This window comes from Siniperca chuatsi, linkage group LG16 (genome assembly GCF_020085105.1).
Source record: "Siniperca chuatsi isolate FFG_IHB_CAS linkage group LG16, ASM2008510v1, whole genome shotgun sequence".
NCBI lineage: Eukaryota > Metazoa > Chordata > Actinopteri > Centrarchiformes > Sinipercidae > Siniperca > Siniperca chuatsi.
In genome coordinates this window covers 2,215,636-2,237,616 of record NC_058057.1, presented here as the reverse complement: position 1 = coordinate 2,237,616, position 21,981 = coordinate 2,215,636, and the positions used below count along the sequence as shown (strand labels likewise).

Genomic DNA, 21,981 nt, shown 5'->3' with positions numbered 1-21,981 from the left:
TTTACCTGGGCTCACTGACTAACCTCAGCAAGACTAGATTGTACTTCAAAGCTGGTCTCTTATTCCTTCCTTTCAGTATTTGAAATGTTTTCAGTCTAATGTTAGCAGAGCAGAAAACTATTTATTGTTTAAGTCAACCAAAGTGATTATTTTTCAGATCTGCCTCTAAGAAATGTCCGAGCTGAAACTCTGACCATTAGGACGACTACAGGAAACAGCCGCAATGTTATCTTAATGCTCGGTCAGCAGTCTTCTCTGAGTCTAAGGTTCAATACCACTGTCACATGCTGCAGCAGACTTCTAATGTATGTTAAGATTAGTAGGGTGTGATCATTGTGGGACTTATCAAAGAAAAGTGTCTGTAGATAACTGTCGGCAGACTCAGAGAACCTCTATCTCTAAGGCCTTATCACAAGTTGTTTTTATTTATTTTAAGACAGGCATGTATGTGCTGACATATGCTGGGAACAACAGGTGTCGCTCTAGAAATGCTTCACAAATAGAAATGGAGTGCAAGCTTTTAGATATATTGTTTCTGGCTTTTATTCTTATCAAGGAAAAGAAGCAAACATGAAGATGGGAGTGGAAAAACACATGACAAAACACACACATACACTAATTGTGCAAGCCCTTGTGCCTTTGACCATAAAGAGGATGTGGAAGCCAGGAGTCAGGGACATGTTTTGGTAGAAATGTCTCCAGTGAAATCACACATGCTATACTAGATACTGTAACGGCAAAGGTAGGGTTGGAAATTACTAGACATGTTAATGACAAGCCTGCACATGTAACACAGCAGAAATTGTTTTTCTCGATTCTGAAGCAAGGTCAGAGGAAACCTGTGGGAAAATGTAGAAAAGCTGGAGTTTGAGTGTTGTTGTTGTCAGTTTTTTACGTGAGTAACGGGAGACCACTGTGTCAAGTTTCAGGGTTATTACTGGTTTCACTGCTGTGTCTTTATTCTCCCTGAATCCTCATCTCACCCCATGCTGTCAGAGTATTATACACTCTCAGGTTGCCCCATAAGATAGTTATGACGCAGTACAGAAGCTCAGAATAAAAACACCCTGCTACCCTAACAGGATTAAACATAAATGTACTGTGAGCAGCTAACATGCAAAATAGCACTAAACACAAAGTATAGCTGAGGCTGATGGGAATGTCATTATTTTTGCACATATTTGATAAATCAACCAAAGTATCTGACAAATTAAAATGTTTGATCCGATGATGGCAATGAATGAGAAGTCAGGGGATCAGAGTAAAAGTCAGAAGTATTTATAAATGTACATTTCAGGACACTGCTGTGCTCCAATTCATTTATATGAGTTTTATAGTTTGTACAGATGCTAAAGTTTGAGTGGTTAGATACTCATTTGTCTTGTCAAAAACATAGCCAAACCTGCTTACTCTCAGTGCTGGAGTGAGTCAAACCAAACCTGGTAAGATCAACAGATGTTTACTGGACACAGAGCAGCGATATTCCTTTGTCAAAAGCTGAACATATGTATAGTTCCATGTGTAAAAACACTGACGTGTAACCTCTATTGAGGTACCTTCCTCTCGCTCAGTGCCCTGCTCTGGTTTCCCTGTGTGAGCCAACACACTGTCAAAGCTTCTTAGGATCTATTCCAGACACTGCAGTCAGAAAAATGCACCAAATGCAATGGGGTCCACTCTGCCTGGTCTCATATTTGTGTGGATATCAGCCTGCTTTAAGCTACATAATGTAATAAATGGCAGTGAACAAGAAGGGTAAAGCATCCCTCAAGGACAACAGGAAATTGCTGTTGTGGTTTCATCTGCTGGCTCTTTCGATTTAAAAGCATTTACGCTTCAGACAAAGAGGAATCCCAGATTGAAAAATGTAATATCAGGATTCTCTCTGTCCCAGTGACATCCGACGTTAGCCGCGGGCCCCGCTTGAACGCTGACAGACGAGGCAGAGTTGCCCTAAGTCGTCTGTCTGCTTTGTTAAAGACTCCTTGCTGGAAACCCCTCTGTTCTGAACCCAGTCACCCCACAATGACCAAACCTACAGCAGTGAAAACTGCATAAAACTCTGCCTCTTGTAAACCAGACACAATGGATTCAAAGAGAGTTCTTGAACTGCAGACTTCAGACTTGAATCTTTTGTGTTCAACATTTGAAAGTCCTATCACCAGTAATCATGCTGTTTGACCCTTTCGTGCTGCCTAGTGGTTCCGAATAATTTGGTAATTACTTTGAGCTAACTATTTCAACAGTTAATTAATTACTTTTAGCAAACTATTTGAACTGTTTATTAATTATTTGGAGCTGACTATTTCAACAGTTTAGTAATTACTTTTAGCTAACATTTACTTTTAGCTAACAAAAGCTAACTGATTATTCATTACTTTAAGGTATTTAAATTGTTATTCCATTTACTTTTAGCTAACCATTTATCGGTTACTTTTAGCTAATTATGTAACTATGTCTCTACTCTTTTGCTAACTAGCTTTCACACACTCTTAATCGTAACACGCGGTGTTGTTGTGTTGCTTACAACTGACTCAGGTTGGAAATATATCAACTGTGCAGTCAGCCTATCATAGCTGGTAGCTTACTGGTTATGGTAAATTTACTAAAGATCACCAACACACCATTTTTGTCCTCCTAAACATAAATGCTGTATGTGAATATATTTTTTAATCAAATCATAATTTCTACTTTTGTAATTTCTACTTTTTACAAATTAGTTCACTGGCAGAGAATATCAAATAAGTAAAGAACAGAATGGCCCTAAATGGATCCCTGATGACAGACTCATTCAGAAAGCTTGCATTAAAGCAGCTGGTTGAAGAGTTATCTATTAACCAAAGTTAATGGAACCAACTAATGGACAGGCATACTTGGCTCATATTGAAGTGGTGTGACAGACCATTTTCCTGGCTTGGTCAAATAAACAGTTTGTCCCTGAAGCACAGGGAAGGAATCTGTTGACTAAAGATACTCCGGCTAAAATCTAGTTCCAACATGGAGAATGAAGCCAGGCTTCATTTAACATCAGACACCACTTTGCCATATGTCTCAGGCTGTTACACTGGAAGAAACACAAACTGAGGAGGTAGAGGTGTTAATAAATCAACTGCTCTTACTGCCAACAAACCAGAAACAGGACCAGATGTCCCTCTGTATCACCACATCAACATGGAACCATGCAGTAGGGTTTATCATTTCTCTCTGGGTGTTTTGCCATGATGTAGCTGTAATGTTAATGAAACCGGCTTTTTCAAATTAAGTCTTTGCTATGTAAATACTTGTAAAAGATGTCTTTACTAATTACAGTTCATGTCAATGCTTTGCCTTAAACTGTATATTCATTAGATTGCACATTTCAGAATCTTAAAACATGTAAACATTGAACAAACTAATACTACTTTTCACAGATGGAAGAGTTGGTCAAAGAGCTTCCTCAGCTTACAAAGAGTCGATGTAGTCTTGTACCAGCTAAAAAACTATTGAATAATGTCAGTTTATTCTATTCAAGTTATGGGATGTCAGCTGAAAATCAGGAACATGCAGTGCAGCAGATTTCAAAGATACCCTTAGGCTTGGTCAGAGTACAGTGCCTACATACATGCCTACATAGGCTACTGTATGAGATTCATTGGAGTGTGTAGATGTTGAATGTGAAGGTGCTAAAATGTTAGTATCAAGAATCGGTTTAGCTTAGAATTTGAACAAAAAACCCCATCATGTTTCAGCTTTTCAAATGAAACATGACAACAGATTAAAGACACCCTCTGTGCAAAATATACAATGTGGAATACAAAACTAGTAGAACACAAGCTATCTTACGAGTGGATGGGAGTTTGTCTCTTTTTACAAACAGCACCAAGCACATAATAATGCTCTGTTGTCCCAACAATCAAATGGTCAACCAAAAGCTCACTAATTAACAAGATTTTTGCACAGATTCAAGTGTGTGGATACTTTCATTAAACTTAACTGCAATAAAATGCCTAACCATTTGTCAGACAGACATACTGATTTAACTGCTGTTACATAAGATACCACCGTTTAACAAAAGGACTACCCAACAAGAAGACAAAAATGTAGAACCATAGGCATGCTATGTCTGTATTGATTTCTCTTCTTTCTTCTCTAAATTGACCCACTGAAATTTTTTTTTGATGATGTGAAGTTGAATATATGGCATTTGTATTTTTTCTTTTAGTAATTACCAAGTTTCTTTGTCTAACAAAAAAACTGCCTTACAGTGCCCTTATCTTACCCTAAAAGTGTTTGATTTTCATCAGACTTCATCACAAATTCACTGTAAAACTAAATAAATCGAAAGCCTAGATAAATTACACATCTAAGGGCATTGGGGCTAAATCTCAGCACATGAAATAAAAATGTTATTATAAAAATGATTTGATAAAAAATTTGTCAAAGTACATGTTGTAGAAGCTTGGTGGTAAATTCAGCTTAATAAGGTTTTCTTATCATTTGTGTTGATATTTAGAAGAATTGGAATATACTGCAATGACCATTTGTTTTTGTTTTAGTAGTGTACTAGTGGCCAGTAGTACAATGTGTTTCGGATTTTCTGGTGAAATTTGAACTTCTGTAGGTGGTGCTTTTTTCTTTGTCCATTCAGCCATTGTGGCTATTACTGCAAATGCTATCTATCCAATTCCTCCGTTTATCTCAAACAAACCACTGTTGCAGCTACTGAAAATATGTACAAACATCGCTTGACATATCACTGTGTTACAGCATCTACAGAGCCTCCTGTACAGGTCTAGTGTTACCTGCAAGACAACACAAACCTCTGGCCTGTTCAGTACTGGATGGGAACACATTCGTACCAGGGCAAGATCCAGGCTCACTGGATCTCCACAGGCTGAAGTAATGACTGAGCTGCGCACTGGGCTGAACTGCTGCTGCAATAGAACCTCCATGAAGCATCCTCACCAGCTAGCTCACATCACAATCAGAGTTTTAGACCCACTGACCTGGGGTCAAGAAGTGGACCACGCTGTACTGAACTCACTATTGGCTCCCACGAGGCAGAGCAAATTATTCTCTGGTGAAGACAGTGAGAGAGAGGGAAAGAGAAGGAAAGAAAAAGGAAGTTAAGAAAAGCAAAGTGAAGGTGTAGAATTTGGTGTAGAGACCCTTGTGTTTCCCAGCTGGCCTTGGATTACATTGTGACAGAGCTCTGTTTTCTACTGCTTGTCTCATTAGAAAAAAATGGAAAACCCACTGAAAAAAAATACAGAGCAAGCAGCAGGGTTAATGGGTTTACAAGCTGTGGCCTATGTTAAGCTGAACATGTTTGGCACATAGCTGAAACTCATTACTAATGTCTCTCCAGAGGGGAGCTGCAATAACAGAAGAACAGCCACAAGTGCTGGAAAGTCTCCACAACTGACTTTTGCCTGCTTTGAAATTTGCGGCACTTGCCAAAACCGATGATAGATGTGTTCTTTGAAAATGTATAGTCTGGACTTGAATGGGACCGAAGAGCAACCGTTTTAAAAGCCAAAGAAGTGCTGAAGTTGATGTTGAACTAAAATGCAAGTCGATGCATGTGTTGCCAGAGCAACGACTCTCTTATTACTAGTGACAGGCGTGTCAGAGATTAAGTGGGAGCAAGATATTAAATGCAGTGAATGTGTTTTTTTCCTTACAGTATTTCCTCATTTTAAATAAAGCCACGTGTTTCAGGGCTCTACCTGTGCATCTTGGTGTTACAATGGTCCAGTCAAGCCTTAATTAGGAAAGCCCCAGTTATTCATTTACTACAGATCCTGACCAATTATGATTCATAATTAATCCCTACTTGGACAGGATTACTTCAACAGCTGGAGATGCACTGCAAAAAATATCTACCTGAATTTAGTTAATCCAGATTACAGTCTTCAAATTAGATTTTATTGAAAAGACATGAAACAAATTAATGTCTCCATCTTTGGCCTTGTTTGAAGATATTGACAAAGGTTTTATTGGAATTAAATGGAATTCTCCCACTATGCTGGCAGAATTTTTCACTTGTTTGAAAAAAAAAAGAAAAAGAAAAACACAAAATGCTCTAGGGATACTCAGTGAAAAAAGACAAAGCTTCTCCAGAGTCACACAAGACATTATACAACAGTATCCTTAGGCTGAGTAGTGCTCCTTTTGACTTTTGAACTAATGTTCATGTATAAAATTGGTGGCGTTCCCCTTTAAGACTAATTATGAGACTTCATTACTAGTTCAAACTGACATTTTTGCAGTGTAGGGTGGTATAATCGTTACTGGCACAGGTCCATGGTTTCAGTCCCATCCAGTTCTGTCAAGTCTGGTAAGGTTTAGGCAACTTTGTCTACAATAATTTCCCCTGACATAAGTAGATGACGGAAAACCAGTTAAAGCCTGAATGGATGCTATAAAGCAGAGATTCCTGTAGGTGAAGCCTTTTTTTAGCATGGAAGTACCTGAGGAAATTAGCTAGCTACTATTCGCAGCTCAAGCTTTATCCCTTTGACAAACTGACTGACTTAGACTTAATGTGGTCTTACTGTACAACAACCAATCCTGTTAAAGTATAACTTTACAGCTGTTGCTGTTCAATCACAAAGACCCCAGTTATAACCTTAAATCAGGGCCTCACGGTGCTACAGATACACATCTGGGCCTGAGTGGACCCTATAGCATCACACCCATTACTCCATTTCCTGCTTACAGCAGCTGGAAGCCATTTATACTGGGCTGCTCCATTGGAGGCGCTGGAGGGGGAGAAGCAGTGAGAAACACAAATTTTTGTACACTTGCATCCCAAGTTCCAACTCATGTCCTTCATGTGTTTTCTGGCCTCACACCACAGGAAGTGAAACCTTATGCCTGATGACACAGCAAAAAGTCAGGGAAGCAGCCACAGAGTAATTTATGGCTGTGCATAAAATAGAGAAAAAACACATCATATGCATGTTTGGAATGGCTTCTCTCTGGAGTGGAGAAATGAAAAAAATATATGTTAATAATATGTTAAATGGAAGTTGTGTTTCATGTCAGAAGAAAGGGAAGGGGGTGGTGTGTCAGGGCTGGTTGGTGATTGGGGGAGCATTTTGTCCACCCCCTTTTTCAGTGCATAGTATACAAATGGCTCCAGGCCACAGTTAGGATTTAGTCTTTACTTAATATCTCCAGAATTGGTATCTGCAGAATGAAAAAGCTTTATAGTAATTCAATCATCCAGGTTACTGAACTGCAGACAAACAGTGACTTTATATAAAATAAAAATAATTTTAAAATTTTTACTTCACAGACCCCTATTGTCTAGTTCTAAGAAGATGCTTTGAAATCACTTTAGCGAGTGTGCTAACTAAATATTTAAGATGTTTATGCCCTAATTGCAATAGATGTACACAAATGTGATGTGCTGACATCACAAAAACACCTTACAATCAGTGAAGGCACACATTAGACATGTACTGTATGTATGTAGTTTATCATTGGTGTTTTAAACTAGGTGTAAAACAGGCTTACAACCAGTAGGCGATTTTAGGGGGGACACCATCCCCCTTGTTAGCAAAATTAACCCTTGTTAACCTGCTCAAAAGATGCTCTGTACTTTGCTTCACATTGCCGCTTTTAATAATTGCCACGATCTCCATGCAGATAAAAAGACCAGACTGATCATATAACTCAGAATCTTATCTTTTCAGTATGGTTTCATGTGGTGCTGTTTGTGATGTATGATGTGTATGATGAGCTCTGAGCATTTACAAACTTACCCAACTTGCAGATGGGAGTGTACTCCCTGTTAATCAACATGGTTGTCATACTGACTACGAGGTAGAGAGAGTAGGTCTTCATAGCCATTTGCTCATGTGTTCTCTAGCCCCTCAGGCTGCGGCCTGTCGATGTGTGTCAGGTGCAAGAGGCCAAACAGTTGGTCCTCGTGTTGCCACTAAAGCGGTGATCTGCTTCTAACATGTTTACCTGCTCTTGGTTTTCTCTCTTCTTCCCTTCACCTTAACTTAGGCTCAAGCTTACATGCGCCTGAGATCAAACGGCCTGTCAATTAGTAACCTGTGTATGCTTAAAACTTGTCAAGGTTTTTTGGAGTGATTCAGTCACTGTAGTGTTGTTTATTTAAAAGTTGCCCATGCCAGACAGCTGTTAGAGCTCCTGAATCCAGTCTTTAAAAGTCTGTAGGATATACAGAAACAGCCATGTTACATTTGAATCCAATGACCACATACATATTTTATATTATTTCATACATTTAATAGACATATTAAAGAGACATACATGAACATCTACTTTTAAAACCGGGTGGGACAATTCCTGGCTGGGATTCAGCTGGGGAAATTACACAAATTAGAGAAAGTGATGCTACTTTTGTCGTATCAGTGTCACGCAGGGAAACTGGGAACACAAGGAAGATCTCAGGCAGACGGCCCGGGGGGGCTGGACAGGTGCGAAGCTGGGAACCTAGGGCGGACGGCCCGGGGGCTGGACATAAGAGCAAAGCAAGTCAGGGGGTCGCCCAGGAGGCAGGGCTGAAGGGCCAAGTAGGTCAGGTCAGCAGGACAGGAAGCCAGCAACGAACCAGGAGCCAGGCCCAGCAGAGAGTTCAGGGGGCTGCCGCGGCGCAGGAAATGGTGTCCAGGCAGGACTGCTGAAGGCCCCGGTGATGCGGTGAAGATGAGCAGCGATGATGAACGACATTGGCGGGAGCCATGCTTTCTTCTGGGGGGGGGGGGTTCCAGAAGGTGCAAAAACTGGTGCAGAACTGCTCACACACCGAAGGCACAGCCCTCAGGAGCAATTTGGGGTTCAGTGTCTTGCCCAAGGACACTTCGACATGTGGGCTGGGGGAAGCCGGGATCCAACCGCCGACCTTCCGATTGGTGGACGACCCACTCTACCACTAAACAGTCGCCCCACAGGCTAGTAGGCAAGGATGTAGCCTGGCTTCTAGCTTATTGGTTGCTAGCAGGCCGGGAATCAGGTTGGTTGCTAGCAGACTGGGGTGAAGGCTGGAGGCTTTGTTTGAGGGTAGAAATCACTGATAAGTTTGTAGCCACAGCCAGCATGACCAATAGCTTGGGGCTTGACAAAAATTGCTTTCTCCATTAAGGAATAAGCAGCCAGCCTGTTTTCAATGTCTGTAGAGCCTGCTATGGACAAGTGCAGTCTCCTCCTGCAGCTCCTCGGAGAGGGAACTAAAGTCCGCTGGGTCCATTTTATGGTCAGTTCGTTCCGTCGTATGAGTCACGCAGGGAAACAGGGAACATAAGGGAATAGGACCCAAACACAGACTTCGAGGCAGAGCAGAGGCAGTTCAGTAAAATTATTACAGGGGAAGGCTTACATGGATAGTCAGGCAGGCAGAGGTCCAAATCGGGAAGGCAGTCCAAGACAGGCAAACAAATCCGACAAGGAGCAGGCAAGGTACAAACTCCAGAAATCCATGCAAGGTCAACAAGGAACAGAAGAAAAGTCCAAACTGAACAAAAGGGAAACCACATGCAAATGCAAACAACAAACTGACACTGAACAAATGAAAAAATCCGGACTAAATACACTTAGGTAGGGGGGACAACGAGACATAGGTGCAATTAATCAAGGCAGGGCCAACAATCTAAACTGGAGGGAAAGCAAACAAAGACAGGAAGTAAAACAACAAGACAGAGGAGAACACTACAAAATAACAGGAAACAGGACAAAACCCCAAAACTATGACAACTTTAAGATTCTGATGAGACAGTTAAAAAAAAACTTAAAAAGAACAATTAAAGCAAGACTTTGTAACTTTTGAAATAAAAAACACATTCCTCCTTCTACAAATGAAAAGCTGAATTCATGAACAATAAAACGCACCCTTGCTCAATCCAGTGCACTCAGAGGTTTTGCTCCTACAGCCTTACTTGGTCTGGTATGACCAGTTGCTTATGGTGGCTAAAGTTAGCTAATGTTAGCAAACTTTACATTTGATACTATTGTGTAACTGTCATTACTGAGTTAGTTCATTGACTTTATGAGTCCCCCTCTTGTGCTATTGTTACACTATATGTAACCATTACCATTATCCTGTAGTTGCCACGTTTTGCCACAGTGGCCACTGTTCAGCAAAACTTAGACCAGATTACTTTGATGCAGGACTTAACTATCCATGTTTTTAATCATTTGATGGACACAAATCGTAAATGTAAAAATTTTATTACTGGGAGTGGTGGCCAGGCAACTAGTGGAGACTCCTGGAAGTTACTGCTCCAGACCAATAAGTGGTCTGACACATAACCCCCCAGACATTCAATTCAATTCAGTTTTATTTATATAGTGCCATTCAGTTACCAAGTTAACTCATAGCACTTTTCCTATAGAGCAGGTCTAGACTGTAAAGACCATGTTCGTGCTCGTTAACAGCTACTATCACTATTATTCCTATTACTATTTTATTAATATTGATATTACCACTACCATTACATTATTATTATTTAAAAATTCTATGTGGAATTTGCATTGTGCTACTGTATGTTCTCTTACCTCCCGCTCGCTCGCTCTCTCTCAACCCAACCGGCAGCGACAGACGGCAGCCCACCCTGAGTCTGGTTCTGCTCGAGGCTTCTGCCTCTTAAAAGGAAGTTTTTCCTTGCCAATGTCACTAAGTGCTTGCTCATGGTGGGAACTGTTGGGTCTCTGTAAATAATATTATAAAGAGTACGGTCTAGACCTGCTCTATAGGAAAAGTGCAATGAGATAACTTCTGTTACGAATTGGTGCTATGTAAATAAAATTGAATTGAATTGAATTAAAAGCAAATAAGCGTATTTCCCAAAATGTCAAACAATTCCTTTAAGAATCTGGTTATCCATAGCATCAACATCCAGTCTGTGTTGCACAAACATACCTGGGTCAAGGTCATATTTCTTGTTGGTGGATTTATAGCTACTGCACTTAAATATATTTAATCTAATGTTGGCAGAGGCAGGTCAAACTCCAACCGATTACTAGCACGTCAGCTGCCTAACTGCAGTGAAGTCTGTTGTTGTGTGTGTAAGTGATCGTGAAACACATATCCTGGCTACCTCACACTCAGCATGGGAGGCCCTCACAGACAGAGATACTAAAACAATATTTTCAACTTAACCGTCAGTGTGTTAGTTTCACATCCAGGAACAAAACATCAGCTTCATCTGTCATTCTCCCCTCTATGTTTTACTTTCACACTGAGTGAAAATAATTTTCAGCCAAAATATGGTCAGATGACTTCTTGTTAATGACATGAACGTCAGTCAACCACATGAGTTCAGGTTACTTCAGATTCAGGTCTCTAACATTAGACTACAGGCAAGTGGCTTTTATGGCACAAAGCCCAGGAATAAACCCATCTGGCATTCCCACAGAGAGGGAACCAGAGCCTGTAACACAGATGTAAAGGACACTGACCTGACAGTTCAGGCCAGGCTATGGGCCGGACCTCCCCGCCCCAGCATTACACATTATGATTTCCCAGTTTGATGCGCATTATCTTTGGCACTAGAGAACACAACAGCTGCTATGTGAGAGCTGATGACGTCCATCAGCCTGTCATGATAAACGTGTCTAATACAGAATATGTCCCATTTGGGAAATTCATCAAGGTCCCACTTGGTCCTGCCACAAGACCATATAAGTGCAATTGACATTTTGTCTCAGCAAACCGTTTACAATTTTTTATTGTCGGAAGTATAACAATGTTTTTTTTAGTGTTGATAATCTGATAATACAGACCGAGATGCTGTAAAAAAAAGGGGGTCTCTCTTTGGTTTGAGTGATGTGACTAGCTAACACTGTAGAGATCCTGCTGAGACAAAAATGTGCCATACAGCGCAACATATTTTTTATGTTTAAATCTCCTTATGGCTAATCATAAAGAATCCTTCTACAGTCTCAACCAGCTTAGTGTTAGTTAATTAAATAACAATGAGCTTTGTGGAGCTGTAAAGAAGTAATTTACTGACTTAACAGAACAGGAAATTCAGATTCATAAAAACTACAGGAACTAATTAAGATAAATTATTAAAACAATAAATGTAACAATTTGCGTGAAATCTATCAAGCAACCTGACTTGTGACCTGAAATGATACACACTGCAGTTGGTGCCATGTTGTGCCACAGGTCAAATAAATAGCATCAAACTTCTGGTACAAACTGAGCTTCTTCCTGATCAGAAGCTGTCAGGATCATCTGATCACGCAGCTTCCCTAGATGAAATGTCACAACTGCATAGGCATCAGATCAGAAAGCAATTCAGGGTCATATTCATATTCATTCTTCCCGGCAAGCAAGCTGAACAGGCATCAATAGTTTTTCATTGTGTTTCCAGCTGGAGTCCTTTAACAATAGCCAAGCCATGGTCCCCAAAGTGAAAGGACACACATGGCCCATACAAATTTGATTATGAGATTTTCATTTCTGAAGGAATTTCAAATGCCACCACAAATTGACATGCTGTGACAGATGGCGTCTTGTCCTTAACACACACCAATCACCAGGAAATGAATACTACGTTTGAATCGAGACTCACCGTGACCAAGTAGAGTGATATTTTGGAAAACATTTTAGTTTATAGGACATTCAATTTAAAAAATATTTCAAAATAAGATACTGTAATTTTCATACAACTTTCTGAGGAGCTGTTAATTAATCCTGTAGACTTCTGGGAACTAACCAAAGATAACTGCTCACATACCTTTATACTTAACATAAAAGGGTATACAATTCGGTCTGACCCTGGAAAAGTAGGTCAAATATACCAACTCCCCAAACCCAAATTATCGCCTTTAATAACTGAATGTTTGGTGGTTTAGGATGGGATACACTGTTGCATTTCATTACTTAAATGTACAAAACACCAGTTTATGTGGAGGTTGGTTTTCTTTACCTGAGAAGATGAAGCATGTTGCAACATGTGCGTAGGTATGTTTCTGTTGGGTCTCACAACACAGGGAGCTCAGATGGGTTTTCAATGTGTAACTACCTGTATTCAGTCCCACAGTCATACATGAAGTCTGAGGACTATCCAGTACTGCTTGTGCTGGTTTTTACAGTGAGCATACAGTCTCCATAAAGAACAAAAGAAAAATGACACATCACTGCACTTCCATAAGCAAACATTAATCAGTAATTGAACAACTAGTGATTTGGTCATCTATCCATGTTTTGTGGTCTGTTTACTCTGGGTCTTCATGATTGTGCCTTTTAATTACGTCCATTCAAATTGCAATTAAACCAGATGTAATTGTCCCCAAAACAAACTGACTCATCATAACATGAGAACATGAAGCAAGTTTATCAATATATACTTGGATATTACACCTCAATGAAAGCATACTGTACTACAATAACACTAACACTGAAACTCTCCACTAGTGTTAGGCCAACTCTATACTTTGTAGATATAATTTCTGCAAACATTTCAAGCATGTGAACATTGCAGCCACTTGGCTTTTTAATATGTCACTAATGATGGCCAAAGTAGTGTCATATCTTAAGCCCATACATGTCTGAGATAAAGTTCCACAGGTTGACAAAAACAACCTCCTAATATTGAAGTCATGCCCTAAACTGTACTATATTATGAGAAACATGCTAAAATGCCTGCTAAAGAAAAAGCAGTATCCATTCATCTTCAGTTTGTCTTCATGAACATTTGTCACTCAGCAGTGCCTACTATATTTACCCTATAGAGCCATATGTGCAGACAACTGATGGAGGGGACTGGCTGAGGGCTGCAGTGCTAATGTGGTTGGAAGAGAAACTGCTGTCTTAAGATAAACTGAGCGTGCAGATAGGTGAGGTCATGTCCTAAGCCAGGATATGGTGGGTAGGTCCTCTTTCAAAACAGTGTGTGTGTGAGTGCTGTCTCTGTCTGGAACAGACAAATGTGAAAGGAAATACTGGGCGAGTGGATCTTATTCTTCCCTTACTAGAACATAGGCATGATTTCTCGCTTGGCAGATAGCTAACAGATTCCTCGATAATCATCCACCTTCACTTTACAGACCCTGTCATCTTGACCAGGAAAGATATTTACTATAAGTCCCATAGGCCAGGTTAGGTTGATCTGCTTGCCATTTCCTTTTTGGCTGTAGTGTTGCAAGGTATTCTTGATGCCATTGTCTCCAGAATGAATCAGCAAGGCTCTGGACTTCCACTGACTCCGGTAGAGATCCTTAAGGTCAACGTCCCCTGAAGGAGCGGACAGGGAGTCAATTTTCTGTGTTAAAAGCATGCAGGAGTGAGTACAGTGGGCATGTCCGGATCCGATGACACAAGAACTATTGGCCTTGCATTCATTATGGCAGCGACTTCTGCTATCAGTGTGATGCAGACTTCATGTGAAAGACTTAAGCAACATTTCATCCAAAATGCGGCAAGCAACCCTTATCATTCTTTCCCACAGTCCTCCCATGTGGGAAGAGTGTAGCAGATTGAAGTCCCAAGTAGTCTTCGCAGGCACCAACAAAGTTCGTCCCACGGCCTGAAAAAGCTTTACTGGACCCCTGATTGCAGTGAATCTTCTAAGTGCATTTATGAAGCTTGATGTAGATAGACTCAACTACCTCCATATGTACTGCTTGCTTTCAGATAGGCCTCCCCAAACATGTCTAATCAGACATGTGTAAATGGAGGAGCTTGGGTAAGATGATGTTGGATGTTTCTCTTCCTTCTTCCTTCTCTTCTTCTTTGAAGGCTTCTTGCTGTATACTCCGGACGATTACTGTTCTTGCCTACATAAGCTCATCTGCTTTTGGATCTGACTTTTTGAATAAGTTTAGCTATTCCATGGGTAAGTAGTTTCCAGCTGGAAAAGCGCTTAAATCTGTATGAACCAAGCTGGGTTTCCGAAGCTTTTGTAGCAAAGGTTGCAATTAGAGGACACACATCTGCATCCAAGTCTGGTTCAACAAGACCTTTAGCTGAGATGGTGTAGCTCCATCATCTTTTTTTTAGAAAGAAAGGTCCTGAAAACCAGCTTGTATCTCCCAAGAGTATAGCTGGTACAGGCCGCGTACCATGGTCTGCAGGATTGTACTCCGTGTTGATGCAGTGCCACTGTTCAGGATGAACTAGAGCCTTGCCTTGAACTGTTATTGGAGCCACAACACGGGTCAAATAGGCTGTTGACTGTTGAGAGACTACCTTTACGAGTGAACGGCTTCCAGTTGAGCCCTAAGCTTCTCTGCAGGGGTAAGGGATCTACACCTAGTTCCAGGTCTTTCAGCTCTTTAGCACATTCCTCAGAAGGAAACATTTCCATCACTACCTTATGATTGTGTAGTTGAATGTTTGAGTCAGTTACCACTTCTTTTGTCATAAACGTTCCTTAAGTCAAACTGCTCTGGCAACAGCTGGAGAGGGGCTATTGCAAAACACGTGAATGGTCATGCAGTACTCTGCGATCATTTTGGCAGGGTCATTTTCCTCGAACCAGAGGAAACGCAAGAAATCGCGGTGCTCCTCACAGACTTTGAAGCAGTAGAAGATTTGCTCTATGTCTGCTACCACAGCAACAGATTCCTTACGGAAGTGAGTGAGGACTCCCAGGAGTGAATTGTTGAGATCAGGGCCACTCAACAGGACCTCATTAAGTGAGGTCCTGTCATGCTTGGCACTGGAGTCGAACACTGCTTGTATCTGGCCTGGCTTATGCGGATGATAAACTCAACGTGATAAGACGCTTGACTGCTTGCGCTCTGTTGTTGGGGAGTTTGCGCCTTGGTTCTATGAAGGGTTGTGCCACACAACTGCTTGAGTCATCCATGAAGACGTCCCTGTCTATTATTTCCAGGAAAGCTTTATCTTCTACAGACATGGCAGGCTTGTCGTCATGTGGCGTTCGCTGAAAAACTCCTTTGCCAAGGCTGTCTGTTTCATCAAACAGAAGATTAGTCTCGGCAGCCCTTGGAAAATGATGGTGAAGCACTGGAGCGTCACACCTCTCTTTGATGTGAAGGCGGTTAGTGCAAGGGTTAAAAAAAAAGACACATGGCCATTACTTAGCACATTAGTCCGGTAAACATTGATGCAGTCTGGCTTGTGGGCTCTTCCAAGACAGACTTCTGCTATGATCAGCCAGCCCAGATCGAGAAGCTGAGCATAGGACGTGTTGTGGGGTCCATTTCATTGCATCAAACTTTGTGTACCCGTGGTATGTCTCGGCCAAGCAGAATAAGGATGGCTGCAGCGGGATGTAGAGTTGAGATCATGTCCACTACCCACTTGAGATGAGTATAGTGTTTGGTGATCTCAGGTGTGGGGATTTCAGACTTGTCATCTCAGAGCATATCACATTCAATCAGAATGGGGAGTGGAATACAAGTTATAATAATGAAACTGTTAGCTCGCTGTCCTATGGTTTCAATGACTCCCAAGCATGTCTTCAAGGTATATGACGATGTGCCCTCCTTAATACCAGAGAGCTCAAAAACTCTGTTCTTGCCAGGGACTTATCGCTCTGCTCGTGAAGGACAGCATAAGTTCTGTCAGCTCCCTCTCTCTGGCCTGCTAGATAAACTCTGACGAGACACATTTTGGCACATGATATTGACCTCACTGCAGTCCTACAGATGTCAGTACATTTCGACATGAATGCTAGAGGAGGGCCTTCCTTTTGCAAGAAAGCAAAAACAACAGCTGTGCTTCAAAGACCTTTTGCACAAAAAAAAAATATGGCACGTCTGCATGGACAAACAGCGACGCATAGTCCATTATGCCAACTCTCTTAAAGGGGCAGCACACATTTTAGGATTAAAATGATAACCTTACAAGTTAATTTGCTATTGAAACTCAAATATTAAAATCATTAGGGCTGCAGCTAAGCAATACTTTCATTATTGATTAATCTATATGTTATTTTTTCAGTTAGTTTAGTGTATACTGTGCCAAAAAAATAGAGAAAATACCCATCATAAGTTGACAAAGCTCAAAAATTAAAACTGCTTTTTTTTGTCTGACCAACAGTTCAAAACCTAAAGATAATTACTTGACAAAAATATAAAATAGATAAAAGTAACAAATCCTCAAATTTAGGAACCTGAAACCAACAAATATTTGGCACTTTTCATTTAGAATGACTTACAATTAATCCATTATCAAAATTAAAGTTATCTAATTATCTGTTGATAAACTAATCAACTGAAAATCTAAAAATCAATTTCTAATAATAAAAATCATATTCACTGACCTGAACTTGGAAACTTGGCATATGAGCATGGTATTATAAAATTTAAAACTTTAAAGGGGCGCTATTATCTCACTTCTAAAAAATTGGTGGACTTTTAAAACAAATTAAAAAGGAATGGTCAAAATCAAATCCTGACTTTTAGTCCCTTGTATGAGTCTAGCTCCAATCAAATCACACTGTGTTGACTAAAAGTCTTTACAGTGCTAGTGCAAATATCCAATAGAGTCATTATAGTCTCACTCAGTTATGTCAATTAAAATCTATGTTTTTCTCCCAATCTCATTGAGACAAAAATACCAATGTTGGAAGGAAGGGGATCTCATTAGAATGATTCATGATGTTTATCAAGTCTTTCTTTCCTTGCATCCTGCCAGTCAAGGTGACAGGCTCCTGCCAACTTCAAAACCACTCAACAAGCGGATAAATGCCCATCACCCCTCCTCTCGTGACAGGAAGACCTGGTGTAGAGTGTGGTCATCTTTTTGAAGCAGCACTTCATGTTCTGTCTGGGAACAGGCAAAGAGATTTGGGAACAACACACAAATGAATGTGCGCCCACGTCAAGAGGAAATGCACTGTTATTGTCATCAGAAAAGCAAGAGAGCAAGACGCGGACTGAATTTAAACCTAAGCTTTTGAATCTAAAACTCACATCTTCAGTGTCAGGGGTCTCCATTTGAACTGCAGATTTTTAATCTAAAACAGGGATATTGGTATAAGTCTGTATTAGGCTATATTATTGGGTATTGTGAAGGTTACAATACCATCACTGATCTAGACTGTAAACACATAGACAATTCATAACCCTAGTGTCCCAACAATTGCCAAGGTTCATACCAAGGTGGCAATGTCATACTACAGAAAAGAAAGCTTCAGTGTTACTCACCAAAATGCATTGTGTGAATCCTTGAGGTCTAACAAAAGAATGCATTTCCTTCCTTATAAAACATTTGCAAAGCATTTTGTAAGTATTTCAAATCCTGCATTGTTTACATCCGTGTTTACTAGCTTGCTGTCTTCTTCTTCCCTGCCTTTGCTGGCACACTGTATCTTGGCGTGTTACCACACATGTAGCTCAGTGGAAGAGTGAGTAACCTTCGGCAGGAACGTGTATTGCGTCAACTGTGTGTATGTGCATCCTCATGTACTCCCCTAGGAAAATAGCTCCATAGAGGTCTAAAACTCCACAGTGAACCTTTGACCTTCAAACAAGAAATTATGTGTTAATGTACTTCACTAAACAATGTGTAGAGGGAAAGTGTCAAAGATTTTTGGGCTCCCTGTCTGACTACCTAAAAACTCAAAACAGAGCTGCGCACAAAACCACCTTTGTCGAGACCAAATCAATTTCAAAGGAACAAGGTTCAAAGGTTTGGAGAGACCTAAATGATTACATAACATGCTGAATTTGAAACCAAATGGGCAGTGTGTTCATTTCCATAGTAAAACCACTATGATCACTATGATCATTCTAGGTTTATAGGATTAAAACATCCCTATTAAAGGGATAAGTGGCATAAGAAATAGTCAGATAAATGCCCTCAGTATTAAATTATGTCTTGTTCAAGAGCTTTAGCATGCAAAGCTGTGTCCGGTGCCTTGATATCACTTGTGAAAACAGAAAAAGAAGTGAAACCTTTGTTAGACGTTGCATAAGCGAGCCTTGAATCCAACTGTCATTACCTCCTCCCCACATTCCCATCGTCCAGTTGTCTAAGCCTCACTTGGGGGAAGGCATCACTCTTCAAGACAGCGTGCCAAGGACCTTTGGTCATTGGGGGAGGGCGGTGGGTGGTGTGTTTGAGTTGCAGAGAGTATATCCATGTCAGACAGAGCTATCACAGCAGCAATAATAAAATAGTTGCAAAAATAGTTGAAAAAAGTTCCACTGAAAAATAAAACACATGCATTTTTCAATGACAATGTTCAGTGACAGTTTTATTTCAGTGACAGTGGGAATGAAATGACACAATGGCAGTATCCCTGGTTATTTGCATTCTGAAACATTACCTCTTTATTACACATTTCTGTAGAAATGTGCCTTTATTACTTGTGCCAATTACAGGCCACCATAACTCAAGGGAATGAATGGGCAACTTCTCGGTTGTTTTAGTGGGAACATCTGCTTCATGTCAGTGATTTTTGCTTTTAAAGGCAGACATGCAGGAGAGTAGAACAACATGAACAAAATGCAGATGTCCATATGATCGCAGTGGAAAAAGTAGAATCTGTCCACTTACCACCTCCCACATTGACCCCTTGCATCATGTAAAAGCAGCATTTAGCATCTAGACAACCAAAAAAGCGGTTTCCTTACAGGTTTACTTCTACATACTCATCTGTCAAACAGCAGCACCAACAAAGGGTGGTTACAATGACAGGAGACCCACACAGGGTCATTATTCATGGCCACCTCTATCTCTCACACACCCACAAGAGGGAGAAGGATTTTCTCTGTGTGACCTTTTTCTTGACTCTGACCCCCCAATCTGCTACCTGCAGTAACCACTTAAACAAGCTTTTCTCTTTACAGAGAAACCTGGAAATTCTTCCATCATTTATATTCACTGCCCATGTGTTGCCAATAAATCTGACACAAAGATAGGGTATACACTGTCAAAACCTCTTAACATCCTACACACCACTTATTGTTATTTATGCACCACAAGAGGTATAACATAATGTCTGTTAAATAACTGATAAAATAACAATGAATTTAAAAAAACTGAATATGACGAAGCCTGACATAAATAAACTAAAATAAAGGTACATAGCAAAATAAGTTTTGCGTTTTTTGGTGCCTTCTAAAATAGTTAGAACTTCACAGTGACAGTAGGGCTGATTTACTCAATGAGAAGGAGAGTTATTTTTTAGGAGTTTCCGTGCAACATTGGCTGATTCATAATTTGAGCGCCACACCAAATGTCTCTCGTGTCTCAGCATGTTTCCAGACAGTCACTTAAAACCATGCTGCACCTACAAACTGCTAGCAACTTTCACAAAGGATCGCTCGGTTTCTGACAGAAACCACTACACACCCACAGAAAATATATTGCCACCACATTTAGTACCACGGCATTACCTGGCCGTCAAGAAGCATTAGGCTCTACCTCTTACATCCCCACAGCCGTGTCACTGAACCACAGCTTTTTCTTGAGTTCCATTTCTGTCATGCATTTTCCCCTCTCACCAGGAAACGACATATCGTATTACTTGCTAGCTGACGTTAGCTAACTTACAGTATGTACAGTTGGCTAAATGGCAAACGCATTTTACCTATTCTGTTGTGAAAAGGCATAAAACATGGCAACAAAATTGATTTTATTCATAGAACTGGATAGCATTAGCATGAGAGTGGAGAGGTCGGTTTCTCTTTACTAACGTTGTGTCCATGAGCAAGACAAAATGAACGTTTACGTTAACTTTAATTCAGTGAGTCTCACCGGAGACCTTCAGAGGAGACAGTTTACAGTTATAACCGCGTGCTCTGGACACGTTAAATGGCCTCTCTTCCAAAACAATATTTGTGTACACACTCAAGGTAGCTCCATAACTGAATTTAAAATAATTACATGACGTGCTAAATTTAAGGCCATTTACGGTAAATTTAAACGTACAACCTCTTCTCCTGCGTCACCTGAAATTCAGGTCTGTATCGTCACCCCTCAACCTCACTCACCTGTCCTGAAGCGGAGGTCTTCATCGTCCTCGGAGCCGAACTCCCGGAGGAGGGAGAGGAAGAGTATACCAAAGGCGTTCTGGATCCCGAACACCGAGCCGTTACACCACATAGCAGCCAGCATGACAATCCACCCCCAGCCGCCCTCGGGGTGCACAAACTCGACCTCCTCTGCTCCCGGAGTCGCGGTTTGCCCCGACACGGCCACTTTCCAGTCCCCGTTCTCCGTCTTCTCCTCTTCCGGCCGCTTCTCCTCTGCGGGCACACCGACGGGCACACCGACGGGCACCTCATCCTTACCCGCTGTATCATCTTCTGGCATATTGTTCCCTTCTGTCATTGTTTTTATGTCAGGGTTATATTAAAGAGCAAAGAAACGGCAGTTTTTTTAAGTTTAAGAAAAATGAACACACGTTGTATCTGAGCAATGACGGCTTTCGGGTTAGGGTAAAGTCGCATCCATTAAGGTGGAGCTGTAGTTGAAGCGGTGCTGGTAACGCAGCATCTGTTCCTACAGTAACTGTCAATTGCTGCTCTTGCAATATTATAAATAGACAGTGCGAAGGGGCGGGGCTCCGGGAATCCTACAGCTGATTGGGCACTGTCATTGACCCGTGACGACCAAGTATTGAAATGCAGACAACATATTGCTTTAGTACATACGTTTTGCACGACTAGTAATAAAAAACAAAGTTACATATACAGCTTAATGTTTTCCTCCTTCGGCAGCTCCCTAACTGCTGTTATGAAAGGTCTCACTTCCCCTTTCCAGCTGCTAAAAATAGCCAAACTGCCAGACAAGCAGATGGACAGACGTAGAGGGATTTGTGCAGTGAGCAGAAAATTAAAGACAAAGTGGGTAAAATGTGAGTGAACTGTGGTTGGAGATCATAACACAAAAAAGAAAAATAACAAAAGTGTAGTTTCACAAAAGGCCCCATATTATTCCCCTTGATAGACCCCCACTTTATTTCATATAATCACTTTCATAGGTTACTAGACAGTTTGCCACATGCCATTGTTATAGGGGAAATAATTTTGTAAAATTATGTTTTACTAATTAATCAAACAAAACTGTAATATCAGTAATTTAATCCCAGTTGT

General features: G+C 40.8%; 1 protein-coding gene across 2 annotated transcripts in view; it reads right to left on the bottom strand.

Moving 5' to 3' along the window:
- Nucleotides 1-21,410, bottom strand: part of slc16a10 (solute carrier family 16 member 10) — a 42,181-nt gene extending 20,771 nt beyond the window's left edge. The window contains exon 1 of one of the 2 annotated variants that reach the window (XM_044169774.1): nucleotides 20,878-21,410. In XM_044169774.1, the coding sequence (XP_044025709.1) occupies nucleotides 20,878-21,217 (340 nt within the window). In that variant the 5' untranslated portion in view covers nucleotides 21,218-21,410. The remainder of the gene's footprint in view (nucleotides 1-20,877) is intronic. The other variant, XM_044169776.1, reaches the window with a different exon arrangement.
- Between the last annotated feature and the right edge of the window lie 571 nt (nucleotides 21,411-21,981).